This window comes from Solanum tuberosum, unplaced genomic scaffold, assembly GCF_000226075.1.
Source record: "Solanum tuberosum cultivar DM 1-3 516 R44 unplaced genomic scaffold, SolTub_3.0 scf00017, whole genome shotgun sequence".
In the NCBI taxonomy this organism is placed as follows: Eukaryota; Viridiplantae; Streptophyta; class Magnoliopsida; order Solanales; family Solanaceae; genus Solanum; species Solanum tuberosum.
The window spans coordinates 587,012-602,769 of record NW_006238943.1 but is presented as its reverse complement, the minus strand read 5'-3'; the positions used below and the strand labels follow the sequence as shown (position 1 = coordinate 602,769).

Genomic DNA, 15,758 nt, shown 5'->3' with positions numbered 1-15,758 from the left:
ACTTGCCCGTTTATTACTCCTATCTAAAACTAAAGCTCATTAGCAAAAAAAGAAAAAAAATATTCTTTTTACGTGTCTTTTTGAGCCAAAGGTCTGTCGGAAATAACCTTTGTATGAGTTAGGCTGCATACATACCACCCTTCCGACTTACCAAACCCTACCTATAGAATTACATTTGACTTGTTGTTATTGTTGTTACTCCACTAATTAAATTTGGAAAAATGCTACATGATAATAATAAAACAAGAAAAGTTATACCTACACGTTTATACATTATATATTGATTATACACTTATTAGTTATTATACACATATTTATATATTGAGTATATATCCACGATAACTACATATGGTTACGAAAGGTGTGTGAATTATTATTTTTATTCCGTCCAACTAAAAATATTAAGTAAGATCTTAATATAAAAGAAGTACAACTTGTATACTCTGTTGATGTGATTGATTTACGTCCATAATTATTGTCTTAATAATTTTAATCATGCTTTCTAACTTCTAGAATTAGTATATTAAGCTGTCAATTTCTTTAATTAAAGAATATTTATTACTTAACCATTTCTTTAATTTTTCATAGTTTAGACTAATATAACTAAAATATTTTTTGTTCGAGGTCCAACATAATGCAAAGATTAGTGTATGATTTGGCCATGTGTTAGGTAGACATCCGTGAATTAGCTTCTGAGGTTAAGTAGACTCAATTTAACTATAGAATATTTATGAGAATTTGTGAAGAACTCCGTTTTATCTCTCCCTCATTACGATATGTCAATGATAGTGGTGAAACCAGGAAATTAGAACATATTTTGAAATGTTACACATGGAAATTACCTCCTTTTATCATAAAACTAGAAGCATTTCTTACGTTAATGGGAATCATAGTCTAAAAATAAATGACTTTTTTTAATGACCGTAGTTTCCGGACCAACTTTCGCGCACTCGACTAATTTCGCAAAATACCTGACACCTCCCACCATCAACATGTGCTAATTAAAAATAAACAATTTTTTAAACCCTTTATGTGTTAATTATTTCTCAACGAAGGGGATTCAGTTAAACTCTAGACACTTGTACATGGAATTGACGGCGATGGATTGAAGGAGAAGCTAGAATTCAAAAGGGCCAATGAAATGGCCACAAAAGCCTTGTATTTAAGTGGAAAAGGATAAAGAAACGTGCTCATTATCCATCGAGTTTCAAACCGTCTACTACTGGCCCTCAGAGATTTCTCGATTATTCCAAAAACAAGAATTAAATGCAGAAAAAACATTGACTATAAACCTTGTGTATCATCTATATGCACCAGAAAACTTCCAATATCTAATGGTTTTAGCATTCACTAGCTACATAGAATTTCACTACACTAATATTGAAATGAAAAGATCATAAAAAGAACAGATACTCAGAAAAAAGAATAGGCAACACCACCTAGAAACCGAAAAAAAAAGGAGAGAAAATAAGCGAAAGAAGCAATGTACAAGACGTTTTGGAGAGTGTTATACTCGAGTTTTTCCATGCTGGGCAAAATACGCTTTATCTGCATTCGATAAACGATCTTGGAACATTGCCCATTCGTTTCTACATCTCTCTCTTACCTAGAAAGAGAAAGCAATTCACTAACTGGAGGCAAATGAATATCATATTTAAAATAAAATTGGAGTGAAGGAATCGATATGCTTACCCCTTCCCACGGAGCTTTGCCATTCTCAGGCTGACCCTGTGATCCAAGAAGACGAGAACAGTGTAAAAAATGAAGCAGGTACAGCAAATACAAATGAGTATATGCCAGTCACGTTACCAAAGAAACGAGAACTACGTGTAATCATAACAAAGAAATAGCAAATATAAGTATACAACTCAAGAAATAACCTAGCGGGAGCTTCAAGCTCTAGTTACATATAGGATTAAACTCGTACCAAAAGCAGCATTCTTTCTCTCAGTTAGCCCCTAAGTCATCTTCCGCCAGAAAGACAAGAAGCAATATTTATCAAATTTAAAGCAGAAGTGACGATGATATATCTTTTAGCCTATGTATAGGACTAACAAGTAGTAAGGGATCAAAATGAAATGGTTTTCAAATTTTACTTGTCAAAGGAAAAAAGAAGTGGGATAAGGTTTTTGGCTTTATTCGTTTGAATTCGACTGCTATTATTGCTAATGAACACTGGACTTCAATCTGCATTATCTCAAGGACTCAGAAAGGTGAATGCTTAGGATGGTTATTCCTATTAGAGGGGGCGGCAAGTGATTGAAGCCTCGGTAATCAGAGAAGGGAACTGGTCAGAAAGATAAATGCAGTCATACAGATATCATCCTTTCAAAGAGCTAGAGAAAATTTGAATTCACAAAACTTTAGTTCATAATCAACTTGGACAGGATGATACTAGTTGCTTAAATTACGGAAATGTAATTGACAAACTATTAATCTGTATTCTAGTAACTGCCATAGGTTCCTTGAAGTTTCAATTGACTAACCTGATTCCCAAGAGAAGGAATAACTTGATGCACAATCCACTGTGAATCTACCACACCAATTTTTTCATGAGCAGGCTGCGCCAAAGCAAGAGATTAACATTAAGATTATATCAAAGAGTCCACCATACTTTAGATCAGTAAAAGACTCATAAAAGAGTGAAGAAGACTATTAATTTCCATGTCTCCGGTGTTATCAATGTTCTCCAGGTTCAGCTCTCCCTCTTTTACAATTTTACCATGGGAGGAGAACTACTAACCTCTACACATCTTCTTAGTGCAAAATCCAATCCCCATCCATGCACCAAATCATTCTATAACCAAAAATCAAGTCAAAGTACAAGCATCAGTGTAACGTTATAGAAATGGACACTGTTGAGGAGATGGAAGTGATACCAAGTGTAGGAACTACCTGAATCAAATGCCAAACACATCGCCAAGCTTCTCGAGAGAATACAGGAGCCATTATTTCCACAAAACTGTATATAAAAAGATAGACCAAGATATTAACTATAAGTTGCACGATAATAATAAAAGGCATTGGAATATTCTGTTGCTGATGAGTCTTGTTTAATCAATTTTCAAAAAGGAAAAATTCTACATGCAACTCGATTAGATCATATTGTATATCTCAGTGCTACACAGCAGAATTAGGTTGTCTAGTCATACTCAGGAAAAAATCTTATCTAAATTTCAATCTAACATCTTGTGAAACACATAAAAAAAGATACAGCCAATGGCATGCTGTTCTACTCGTAAAGTGAAAATTTCTTTCTAGAATAACATAAAAAGAGTAAAAATGACTTATGCAGTCTTAAGACTAAAGAAGAGCTAGTCCAATAATAACCAAACAATATAAAATCTTGGACCCTGCCCCTCCATCCCCACAACAAAAAGAGGAATGACAAAATGATAGGACTAGAGCATAAAATCCAGATGCAACTTAAAATACTAGCGGATTAAATACCCAACACAAGACTAGACACGTCAGTCAGCATTTTTTTTAAAAAGAGGGATACATCAGTCTGCTATTAGATCTACTCTTGCTTGATGAAGCACAAAGTTGCATATCATTGCCTGTCAGGATAACATATCTTAACCATGTGAAAAATGCTCAATAGTGCTTCATTACTACCTTAGCTGGAGGAAATATAGCTTGATGGAAGTGCATAGCCTTACCAAAGCTGAGGTTGGGGGTTCAAGACCGTCTTTTTGCTCTTGGCTTCATGTAAAAGGTCAAATAATTCATTGTGATTTAGGCAAGTAAATAGTTAAGCTCACTCTAGTTGAAGATGCACTAAACAAGTTCCACTTTAATGATGTTGCTAAGACTAGCTGGACCGGAGAGAAGCTAAGAAATACGTGCTTAGTAATACTAATGATGGAAGTGAAACTCACTAAAGCACATGTTTAGTCTTAAAGTTACATACCATCTCAAAAGAAAGATAATATAGGTATATTACTTGAGTTCTGATTTAGATCAATATTGCTGAACATTAATCTATTTTAGTATGTGCATATTTTCAGAAAAGAGCAAAACCAAGCTAATAATGTTATGAGCACACAATTGAGGGGTAGACAGGCCAAATTGTACCCAGCGGTTTGCATACATTAGATAGAGATAGATAGAGAGAGAGGGAGGGAGGGAGTACGCTGCACAAGGAGGCAAATGTGGATCACTGCACCAGCCTGGTTTCTCTTCTGTATCCCTGTTTACCACCAACACATGTTAACTTTCAGAGTGGTTCCATCCAAATTAGGGACGAATATTATCAAAGATGAAGAGAAGCTCTCCCGTGTGTGTATGTTTATTTTTTGGTGGGGGCTTAAACACAAATACACAATGAACATACTTGTGAACTTCTCTGTCACCCCTCCTCTTAGTCATCTGCCATGTGAGTCCATTGTTGGGTTCAAGACCAGGCTGAGAGATGTCTAGACCATGTTTCTTAACTAGTTGCATATATCTGCCATATTCAGGTGACGATATTCATATGGAAGAAGATTATAAAAACACCAAATACTTTTTTTTCTGATTGAAAAGAATGAGAAATCATGTGACAGAACAACAGAAAGACACCTACTTCTCTGCATTGAAGTGCTCAACTCCAAGATCTTCATCCCATATAAATATGTAATCATAGGCAGCTACAACATCTGGATGGAGAAACCTCTTTGCATACCACCTGTCATAGAAAGTAATAACAAATTATGGATACAAAGGGATTGGATTTAACTTGTATACACTAACAAAATTAAAAACTTCTACACTGTCAATATATTTTAACCTGTTCTAACATGTAGCCTGTCTTACTTTTCAGGTTATGAAGACCACTTTTTATGCACAATTACATGTATTTATTTTTTGTGGCCTGATAGTGAAAATGGTTTCACACTATCAGTGTATATAAAGAATCAAGAGGATTAATTATCGTATGCAAACAACAACATTCTTGTCATTTTACATGTTCCTATACATGGAGCCAAACACGCTAATAAAAAGGGACTTCCTGAATTAGTAAGAGTTCACTATCGCACATTATTCTTGAAATCTTGAATAAAAAACAGAAGAGTTGGAATACAAAAATAACTAAACTCAAAGTCTTACCATTTTGTCTGCTTCTTAACACTGATGTGAACTGCACGCTTGGACCATTCAAATTGATCCCACTCGGTTGTTCGACCATCATAATGGAAAAGCAAAATTTGGAAATCCTCTGAAAACTAATCCATGTATATATAAAATATAAGACTCAGTATATGGAATACAACGTCAACTGTCAAGAGAAAAGAGAAATAAACACTAAGCTCCATAATATCAATATAATATTTATTCGGTAGAATTGCTTCATTGCTGTCACCTTTTTAACCGCTGCGTCAATGTTGTACTTCTGATCCAAACCAACCGTAAATGTAACCAAGTACTTGGGCTTTTTTGTCAGATCCTGAAAATACCACAATTTTTCAACAAAACCATAGCCAGAAGAAGCACCAACTAAAAAAAGACAATTTTCAATATTGAACACAGTCCCTTCTCACCCTACGTTCTAGTCCAATCCGATAATGATTGGCCAGAAACTGACAGAAGTTCTACTAATGTACGTCAAAAAGTTGACACTAAGACACCTCAGGTCAGAACAGGCCATAGTACATAAAGTTGAACGCCAGTTCTAAAATGCATGTATACTCCTCATGTTCAGTATCCAACTGCTCGTTTTTTAAGGAGCACAAATAAGCTAAGTTGCGCGGACTCTTCACTTTCGATGCCGCACCCGTGTCGGATTCTCCAACAATACATCAGTTTTGGCGAATCCGACACGCACCCTTGACATTTTTGAAGAGTCCGAGCAACATAGCAAATAAGAAACCAAAACTGACTAAAAAGCACCATTGCAAACATTAAAGCATCTAACATAAAGTTTGTGCCATGAAGGGCAATGATATGATTACTAGAACAGCTCATGAAGAGCAAGACAGTTGCAGATTCTTTCTCTTAAGCAGACACAGTAAAAGGTTTCATAATCTATTCAACTACCACACATTCTTTTCTTTTTTGTTAAATCAGGTTAAACAATATGATATTTGATCCATACCTCACTTGGTTCACCCCACAACCTTCGCAAATAAAAATCTGATTCTGAGACCACAATCCCTGGTGGCAATGACTCCGCGCCGCGAGGATTTGATGGGACATATATCTGCAAAAAGGAAAGCAACCCATCAATATTTCAGAACACATGTCTAGGTGCTCCAGATCCCAAATCAACCATGGCAGTTAGAATAAATATCCTACGCCATCTCCCAATGCAAAATAATCATGTACTAAGCATTTATGTCTCCAAACTTCTCATTATTCTACAGGAAATTAGTAAAGCTTGTCACAAACACAGAAAAGTTTGGCGGCTTCAGATATGAACCACACATACTACCATAACAATGCACCATTGACCCAGTAATACTCAATGTTTCTAGCTAATTTTATGCTACTACTCCCTCAATCCAAATTTCCATGACATAATTAAGTTTTGGAAACTAGGCTGACATTTGATAAGACAAAATGTTTCCCAATAAAAAGCAATTTCCTTTGAGAATGTTTTACAAAAGAAACCACCTTAATTCTATATGTTATAATGGTAGATATGACTGTAGGTGGGGGAGAGATTACTGGTATTTAGTTCTATTCAGTTCTGGCTCAGACTAGACCAAGTCTCATAAACCCAAACAGTTCTTTGCTCAACTTCGTGTGGACCAAGAAAATGTGTATTCCATCTTTGAATATTCAAAATGATACTTAGCAAATAACAGGACTGGAATGAAAAGAACAGAACAACACACTAAATTGTCTTTATATGAGAGATTTTTTTTTTTTTGAGATTGTATATGAGAGATATATTACAAATACAGGAAATTATATGCAACAGGGACAAAGGGCCTTCAGTTTCATAGTAACTGTTTCTCCAACATAATGCTACCAGTACACTAAAAAATAATGAAATTGGCCAGGGCATTTGTCTTATACCTTTTATTGGTTTCGGTAGCTAAAACAACTGTATATGCCACAACACAACTCAGAAATAGCTAAAATTACCCCCATCCTCACCCTCCAACCACAAAATGGAGTTAAATGTTATTTCCTCCCACATGGAGTCCCTAAAGCTATTTCACCATACAAAATATAGTCATTATAACTTGTAATGATATTCCATCAATCAACAATGAAATAAATACCTTTGGTGTTAAAGGAGTACTACCAGAACCAAGATTCTCCGGGAAAGTACGCTCTATAGCACGTCTATGATCATCATTGAAGGCATAATCGAGAGTTGATATTAGGCTTGAAGGTAAATTAATCTGCAAATGACCCGAAGATTGTAATGAACGAAAAAAATGAATTGGTTTATACCACAAGAACCATGCAGGCATTGCACTAACATACCTTAGTTAGAGAAACAGATGGAAAAGAAATCCCAACAAAGTATCCAAACACCATTCCCATGATAGTGGTTATAACAAGTCTAGTACTATCATTTGATCTTTTGAAAGCCCCACTGCATCAATAGGAATAACAGAAAGAAGGTGATTTAAGCTAAATGTGTCAACGATAAGCTCAACTTGAAATTCATTAGAGAGACATGCAAATATTGCCTACAAACCTGCGGTAAGGGGTTCCCATTTTCACAAAAGTTGCTCAACTCAAAGGACACACACTAGGCAGAAACCAATTCCTTGAGCATCCTCCAGTTTCAGAGAGCAAATTGACATGCCTGAAAGTTTAAATCCTATTAGTCATGGGACAATAAGTCACACATCACAATCACTCAAAAGAAAAAAGTCACACCCAACACCTAAATGATGTCACCTAATCTTTTAACCTGACATTGTGATCAATCGCTAGTAATGTCTTGGCAAAAAGTTCTATTAAAAAAATGTGGAATCTAATAGCACATATGATCCATAACTATACAGCACACTGGGGAAAAAAAATTTGGACAACCATTCTCCCAAAAACTCAATCTCCCAATTCAATTTACTAACTAAAGACTCCAAACAAAACCAGCTAACGATCCTTATACTCTGGCTGGATAAAAGTTTTACAATAAAGACATATTTCCTTTCATAAGCAAGTCATGTTTCTGCTGAAACTTCAACAACATGAAAACAAAAACCTTTATGTATGTAACTTTAAAGTTACAATTTTTACACAACAACAACAACATACCCAGTGTAATCACACAAATGGGGTCTGGAAGGACCCTCCCATGTGTACACAACCTTACCCCTAACTCGTGAAGGTACAAAGACTATTTCCGATAGACCCTCAGCTCAAGTAAAACACATAAAAAAAAAACAAGTGTGTAAAACAAATACAAAGTTACCATTTTTACAATTTCCTTAAAAATGGGGTTCACAAATCTTGCTTACTGATCTCAACCATAAACCTCCAACATCAAAATTACAAATATGTATATTTTTTTAAAAAAAAAACCTTTACTCTCCTATAAATATTAAAACAAAATGAATCAAATTAAGACTAAACTATCAATAATACTGCTGACATTCAATGTGAAAACTGAAAAATCCATTCTTGACATAGAAAAAAACTCTCAAAAAATGTAAATAAAATTCTTAATTAAACCCTTTTCGTTACCAAAAACACCCTAATCTCCATTTCTACGATCAGCCATTTGATTATTTTTTTTTAAATCTTCAAATTTAACTGTTAAAACCCAATAAAATCAAATAAATGGGCATTAAAAATATCGTAAATGAGAAAAATAAAACTAGGGTTTGAGAGATTTACAGGTTCTGCCGATGGGTTTTCACGAAGAAGAAAGATAGATCTTCCTAAGAGATCGGGTTCAAGGTTTTCGATTTATTGGGGAAGAAATGTTACAAATTTTTGAAAATAAAATAAAATATGTGTTTTGCTTTGAAATTATGAAACAGAAAAAAAATATGAAAATTTGTCTTTTTTCTAATTTACTATATTATCCTTTGTGAATTATTCTCTCCGTCTCAAAATAAATTTTATTTTAACTCATTTCACGTCGTTTCAAAATATAAATGTCTCCTTTCGTTTCATTTCATATTATTCCACTCATTTTGAGTTGATATAACTTTTAAGAAAACTTTTACTATTAGAGATGTATTTTTATTAATTTAAAAACTTATTAATAATAGTATTTTATGAGGTTATTTAGTACTAATGGTAAAAGAAAAAAAATATAATAAAATTTTCTTGATTTTTTAAATTATCAAGTAAATTGAAATATTTGTTTTTGATAGATAGAGTCATCTATGAAACGAAGAGAGTAAATATAAGGTATAATTTATTAAGTTACCTCTATTTATTTGATATATCTCGAAAATCAAGCACTATAAGAAAAAGTGATCTTCAATATATATAGAGAGAGACTTTTTCTTTGGATAGTTTAATAAAATTTACTACTGAAATATTAATGCAATATTATAGTGCTTAATTGATAAACATGGGAGAAACTATCAAAATCTTGATTTTGTCAAATTAATAATGTTGAATAAGATATGGATGTATTCAACTTTGCATGACAATATTTATATATTTCCCCCCTTTTATAATAAAATGTATACATGAGATTAGACATCGAGCTAAAAATATTTTACTCTTTTATCTTTTTATGTTGAGCCTGCTATTATATTTCGCGAGTGTTTTATGTGTTATTTTTTATAAGTTTTTTTTAATTATGTTGGTCGAAGTCTTTAAAAATGTCATGAATACGTATCGAATTCTCTAGATATAGTGTATTTTTTAAAGATCCGACACAGATACGACCCAGTAAGATAATGATCTCATTATTTATGAACATGAGATGACATTATTATATTTGCCAACATGCTTCTTTCATGTTCTATCTTCCATAACAGATGCATTTAATTAACTTATGTTAGGTAAACCATCTATATTTTTTGAAAGCAAAAGCACAATTTCTGGATTATTTTGAATATAATAAAATAAAATTGTCATATGAGTTCTGCCCCACTCTGCTTAACATTGTACTTTTTTTTTGAGACTTTAACTGCCAAGTTTCCATGTTGGTGTTAGTTGGTAGGACTCTTTCACTCACTAGATTCGGATGTTAGTTTAACTTTTATGCATTGACAATGTATGTTGTATTTCAATTGTCTTTCGTTGATTAAAAAGAAAAAAATAATGAGTTTATGTACCGAAAAAAGAATACTCATTATTTGGTTTTGGACTCTCAAGCATGTTTAGTTTATAACACTTGATAACAGAGCAGATCGATCAATATTTGAGGCCGTGATTCAGAGCGTTGGTTAGGTGTTAAAAGACAAATATCAATAGATTTATGGGCCGATTGGGCTCTCTCACCTAATAGTATTTTGGGTTGGACTCACCTATTTAGTCTGTAGGCCCGACCCAACCCAATCCAACCCAACCCGACCCGACCCGAGATGTTGTTTTAGTTACAAGGACATGTTGATTGAAACATGAGATTTTGTTGCAATGACATGATAATCTCAAACTGTATGATTTGAAGTCTAAAAAAATTTGTAAGAAGATGAAAACTATTAATGATCAAACTTCAAAAGGCAATGTTAAAAATTTGTGAGTGAATTTTTTGTTTGATTGATAACAAAGAGGATACAGAAAGCCACTTTTGGCTGCAACAAAATAATGTAACATGGAAAATAAAAAGAATTGTAATTTGTAATCAGAATCTTGCACAATGTGATGGTAAACCTGTATCGTGGTGAACGGATACTATCTCCGTTGGACTGCATTGTAGTACGTCTGTTCCGAGTTTTGCTCCTGCTGTCTTTAAGCCTTTTAATGAAACAGGTTGATTGAATAGATTCAACGAAGGTAACTTCGAAGCTTGAGGCATTTTCCCATTAGGTAAGTGGTTCTTGAAGTCTTCTTTGATCAATGGCACCTCAAAATCTGCCTTGTTATGTTTAACTACGGATACTATCTCCGTTGGACTGCATTGTAGTACGTCTGTTCCGAGTTTTGCTCCTGCTGTCTTTAAGCCTTTTAATGAAACAGGTTGATTGAATAGATTCAACGAAGGTAACTTCGAAGCTTGAGGCATTTTCCCCATTAGGTAAGTGGTTCTTGAAGTCTTCTTTGATCAATGGCACCTCAAAATCTGCCTTGTTTATGTTTTAACTACATTGTTCTTAGCTGCTATGTGAGCTCCTGGTTCCATATGGTTTGTTGAAAAGCTCATTTGATTTGGAAAGTTCGGATAAAGGCTAACGTATCCTCTTAAGTACATCATGTCTATCAAGAACTTCTTCCAAGAAGCTTGCCATCCATTAGTTCTTGATTTTGGTATCTGTACTGGATTTTGCTTTGGATCTTCCGTGAATCTCATGTTCATGTAGACGTAGAATTCCTTCCATTGCTTGGGGAAAAACACCGCGCCCCAACTGCAAGGCAGCTGATGGAGGTATGGTGTGTTTGGATGAATGTGTTTGAAGAAGTCAGTTGCATTCCATTTAGGCCTTTCTTTAACAACTTCCACCAAACGTGGCGTGTAAAGAGAGATGGAGGAGAGCTCAGGGAGTGATATTTGAGGGTCATAGTGGTAGGCCAACAGAGCATATTTGATCCATAGGTAATAGTATGGGGAGACTTCGATGTCATCTTCGAGTAACAGACCAAAATCATCATCCGATGAGGGGTACCAACTCTCACTAACAGCTCGAATTAGGCCTCCTTGGATGATCCTTCTTCGAAGAGTTTTGGTTCCGTGAGGCCAATTGAATGAGTTAACAAGCTTTATAGTTGCCTCATCTACCTTACTATCCATGTTGAAAGTTATAGGAACTTGATCACCTATGTAGTACGCGTCACTGAGCGCCTTGAGAAGCCTTGCTAGTGAATTAACTCTGTTCTGTGTGATGATGTTTATAGAAAGCGTCATACGGTTCCAATCTGCAGCAAGTACAAATTGCATTGTTCAGACTATAGATACAATATAACAACAGCCACATACCCAGTCTACCTTAGAGGTGACGGAAGTACTAGAAACAACAGATAATAACAGATCATATGTTAAATCGAGGTACAAGGGAAATGTAAGGTGTAAGGTTCATCGATATCTTACTTGGCAATGCTGTGGAACGAAGATCAGCCATCCAAAGAACCTTAGTGACAGATGATCTAGGTAGAAGAACCAATTTTGAACTGTTTGTGTTAGTTTCTACAGCCATCTTGAGTGCTTTCATCACATTAGAATCTGCATCAGCTACTGTGATCACAAGGCTCGGGTTGTGAATCTTGATTAGTCCTTTCATGCTGGCATAGACTGCTTGAACGACGGGGACTTCTGAATTTGATATCCCAGATAGAGCCCCAACTCCTAAATCCATAATCTTGAACCTCCTTTCTGTGCATACTATTTTAGGCCATTTCAAAGCTGCAGCAGCATCTTCACAAGGGCAGAAACTGCCTCCTGAGACAACAATGTAGGCCTTTTTTCCAACTGTTGACCTGAACTTTTCAAGAAGAGGCGCGAGAGCTTTAACTTCATCGACAGAATGGGCGTAGAAAAGTACATCAATCTTCTGAGGATTCATCGCTGCCCATTGCGTTATGTAACCAGTAGAGAGTGCTTTCCACCACTGATCATCTCGGACTTGAACCGTGTCCTTGAATATAACAGTGGTTTCGGATACATAAGCAAGTCTGTGCTCACTGTCACCCCATGTTTCTTTGTCATTTGGATCAACTGGTAGCACAAATGAACCAGCATTTCTGTACTTCTGAAGCTGATAGCTGCATTTTTTTCGCACGAAAGTAAAATTCTTAGAAACTTCAAACATGTAACTGCAAGGCGTAATACATAAACAGACACTCAAACTTGGCCTCAACTGACAAGTAAACATTCCAACTGTGATTACGCATATCTAGACACCTCAACTCGTCTTCACTGTGTCAGTTGAACACTCCAATTTACCAAAATTTATGTGTCACGTCAGCATGGGGTATCCATGAGACACAATGAGGACGAGTAGGAGTGTTATAAATTATGTCACTCTGATCATACTATATCTATCTACAAGCAAATTGTATTGTACTTTTGTATCATGAAGTAGAACTAATAAAAGAACTAACACAGATAGATCATTTCTAACATAATTGAAGTAGAAAGCATTACCTTAAGTGCAAGTCTTCTCCTGTCATGAAAGTGAAGGGCGTCTCGATGAAAAGTGTCTTGACAAGTTCAGCAGAAAGAAACCAAGAACTCGATAGGAAATCCGCTTGAACAATTCTATCCACAGTGATATTATAAGCAGGATCAGGCAAATAAAGCCCTGCCTCCTTGGATCGAAACTTCCTATAGCTCGGAAAAATGAAATCTTTCTGTCTAAAAGGCAAAATCCTACCAATACTTCCCAAAACAGAATTCATATACTTGTCTGTTCCTGCAACATGTGCTAAAATCTGCAACATCTTCTTCCCTGGGATCATGTCATCGTCTACGATATACACAAGATCAGCTTCTGTTTGCAAAGCCATTTGAAACCTTCCATAGTACTTAAAATCATAAGATGAACTTATAAAACTTATACGCGAGTCATTGTAACTATCTACAATCCTCTTGAGTGATTCCTCATTAGGACTTCCAAACGCGACAACCCAAACATGATGAAATTGAAGTGTTTGTCCAAGTAAAGAATCAATCTGAGAACACAGTGTTTTCCTCTTGAAATGATTCAATATCACAGTGATTTTCGGCTTGTTTGGACCGCGTAAATCCCATTTAGACTTCATTAACATCAACTCAGAAAGTGTCTCAGTACCACCAAGATTCTTGTTCTGAAAATCCCTCAATTCTTGATACAACTCTGTCTTCAACTTAATCATAAGTGCATCATTAGACTTCTTTTGTTCAAAATCAATCTTCTCATGTTCACAAACATCAACAACTGATTTTGACTCAACAACATGACTAACAACATGTGGAGGTATAATGAAGTGTTTCCACGACTGAGCGATACGCGTAGCCCAAGTAAAATCTGGTTTACTACTTAAATCTATTGATGGACTCATGTAATACAGAAGAAATGTTGCATAAACAGCAAAAGAAAACTGTAAACAAGTTAATATTGTCACAACTTTAGTTGAAGAACCTTTTTGTGGTCTCATTTTTGCTGCTTTTCCTCCCATATAGTCACTCAACATTCCTTCTAAAGAATCTCCACTTCTTATATTAGGATTTCTAGCTAACCCCATCTCATATATGGAGCCAAATCCACCTACAAAAATGTCAAAAAAAATTAAAATTGAAAACCAATCTCTTAAACTCAAAGACTACAAATACAACGAAATAGCCAAGATTTTCACTAAGGGGGTTCAATGTCTGCTATATATATATATGTACATAAAAGATAGCTTTAACTATGTCTGAACAGTATAATTTTCTGTCGAAGGGATACATATAACAATCAAGTAAAGATCAAATCTTGAAAGAACTCATTATTTTCAGCATATAAATCATAAATATGTACTATGAAAAGTACTATACATATAAGCTTTACACCAATATTTTCGACTAACTCAAAATCTTTGAAACTCGTTAAGTTAAAATTCTGGAACTGCCTTTGTTGATACTTAACAAAAACTATACATTTATACCACACAATTTCAATCTATGATTATAAGAACACATTATTTTTCAACATAGACTATAAATATATACGTGAAAAACTCCGTAAAGTAGTATGAATATAAGTTCTACACCAATCTTTTCGAAAAACTAAGAATCTTGAACTCGTTAAGTTAAAATTCTGGAACTCCTCTATTGATACTTAACCAAAACTACACACTTACCAAACAATATGTCAATAGTTCAAACAAAGGTTTTATGATTGAAAAAAAAACACATTATTTTCAACAAAGACTATAAATATGTACGTGAAAACCTCCGAAAAGTAATATGAACACAAGTTACATTCTACACCAATATTTTCAAAGACCTCAGAATCTTGAAACTCGTTAAGTTAAAATTCTGGAACTGCCTTTATTGATATTTAACCAAAAACTACAACACTTACCACACAATATATGTCAATAGTTGATCAAACAAGGTTGTTCTATGATTGAAAATGAACTACTAAAAAGTGTTATGACTTTTTTTTTTTTTGGTATTGGAATTTGTAGAGCAATGGATCTTGTGCAAAAACTATATAGTATATATATATATAGGACATTTATTAAAAGTATATGTGAAAAGTAATAAAGTTGGAATTGAAGGAAGCCATGAGAAATGAGGCAAGATCACATGGGGTTAACGGTTTAAAGGTAATATTATAATTATACTATATGCTTTCTTACACATACAATCACTCAATTCATTTCATTAATTAAAAAGTCCGGTTTTTTAGCCTTATAAGAAGGCCTCCTAATGCGTTTTCAACACTCCAAATCTAATCTTTGTACCTAAGAGAGTCTTATAATATCAGTTTTCCGTGAGTTTCATAATTTAACTATCTGAATTATTAGTGTATCACCATGCAGAGGCGTATCCAGGATTTTAAGATGATGGGTGCCCTATTACGAACAAGTGGATCTAAGATATAAAGTTGATTGGTTTAAAATTTAGGTTTTTATCACTAAAAATAATTAAAATTTAAAAATTATAGGTCCAAAATTATTTTTACCTATCCAAACCACTTAGAGAGGCGTTATCCAATTTTAGAAAGGAAAATAAAACGAGAGAAATAAAAAATTCAAATTTCTAACTTCACTTAGAGAGGTGCACC

General features: G+C 34.5%; 2 protein-coding genes across 2 annotated transcripts; both read right to left on the bottom strand.

Moving 5' to 3' along the window:
- Positions 1–1,280: 1,280 nt before the first annotated feature.
- Positions 1,281–8,901, bottom strand: LOC102584998 (uncharacterized). The gene is made up of 15 exons (XM_006340119.2): positions 8,785–8,901; positions 7,637–7,747; positions 7,420–7,531; positions 7,212–7,334; positions 6,077–6,181; positions 5,345–5,428; positions 5,092–5,207; positions 4,568–4,669; positions 4,337–4,450; positions 4,136–4,192; positions 2,896–2,962; positions 2,744–2,797; positions 2,487–2,561; positions 1,693–1,728; positions 1,281–1,606 (listed from the first exon to the last, which is right to left on the bottom strand). Exons 2-15 carry the CDS (start codon positions 7,654–7,656, stop codon positions 1,508–1,510), a joined length of 1,164 nt encoding a protein of 387 aa, XP_006340181.1. The 5' UTR covers positions 7,657–7,747; positions 8,785–8,901; the 3' UTR covers positions 1,281–1,507.
- Positions 8,902–10,596: 1,695 nt separating this feature from the next.
- Positions 10,597–15,115, bottom strand: LOC102579905 (uncharacterized). The gene is made up of 5 exons (XM_015315126.1): positions 15,051–15,115; positions 13,151–14,252; positions 12,098–12,768; positions 11,155–11,925; positions 10,597–10,944 (listed from the first exon to the last, which is right to left on the bottom strand). The coding sequence occupies exons 2-5, from the start codon at positions 14,227–14,229 to the stop codon at positions 10,697–10,699; spliced, it is 2,769 nt and encodes a 922-aa protein (XP_015170612.1). The 5' UTR covers positions 14,230–14,252; positions 15,051–15,115; the 3' UTR covers positions 10,597–10,696.
- Between the last annotated feature and the right edge of the window lie 643 nt (positions 15,116–15,758).

Excerpts from the sequence above, each read along its gene's own strand:
- LOC102584998 (XM_006340119.2), bottom strand. The coding sequence starts at position 7,656 with ATGGGAACCCCTTACCGCAG. Across the intron at positions 7,532-7,636 it reads ATGGGAACCCCTTACCGCAG|TGGGGCTTTCAAAAGATCAA; the intron begins GTTTGTAGGCAA and ends CTATTGATGCAG. Across the intron at positions 4,193-4,336 it reads GGTGACAGAGAAGTTCACAA|GGATACAGAAGAGAAACCAG; the intron begins GTATGTTCATTG and ends GGTGGTAAACAG.
- LOC102579905 (XM_015315126.1), bottom strand. The coding sequence starts at position 14,229 with ATGGGGTTAGCTAGAAATCCTAATATAAGAAGTGGAGATTCTTTAGAA. Across the intron at positions 12,769-13,150 it reads GGAGAAGACTTGCACTTAAG|CTATCAGCTTCAGAAGTACA; the intron begins GTAATGCTTTCT and ends AAAAAAATGCAG. Across the intron at positions 11,926-12,097 it reads TCGTTCCACAGCATTGCCAA|ATTGGAACCGTATGACGCTT; the intron begins GTAAGATATCGA and ends TACTTGCTGCAG.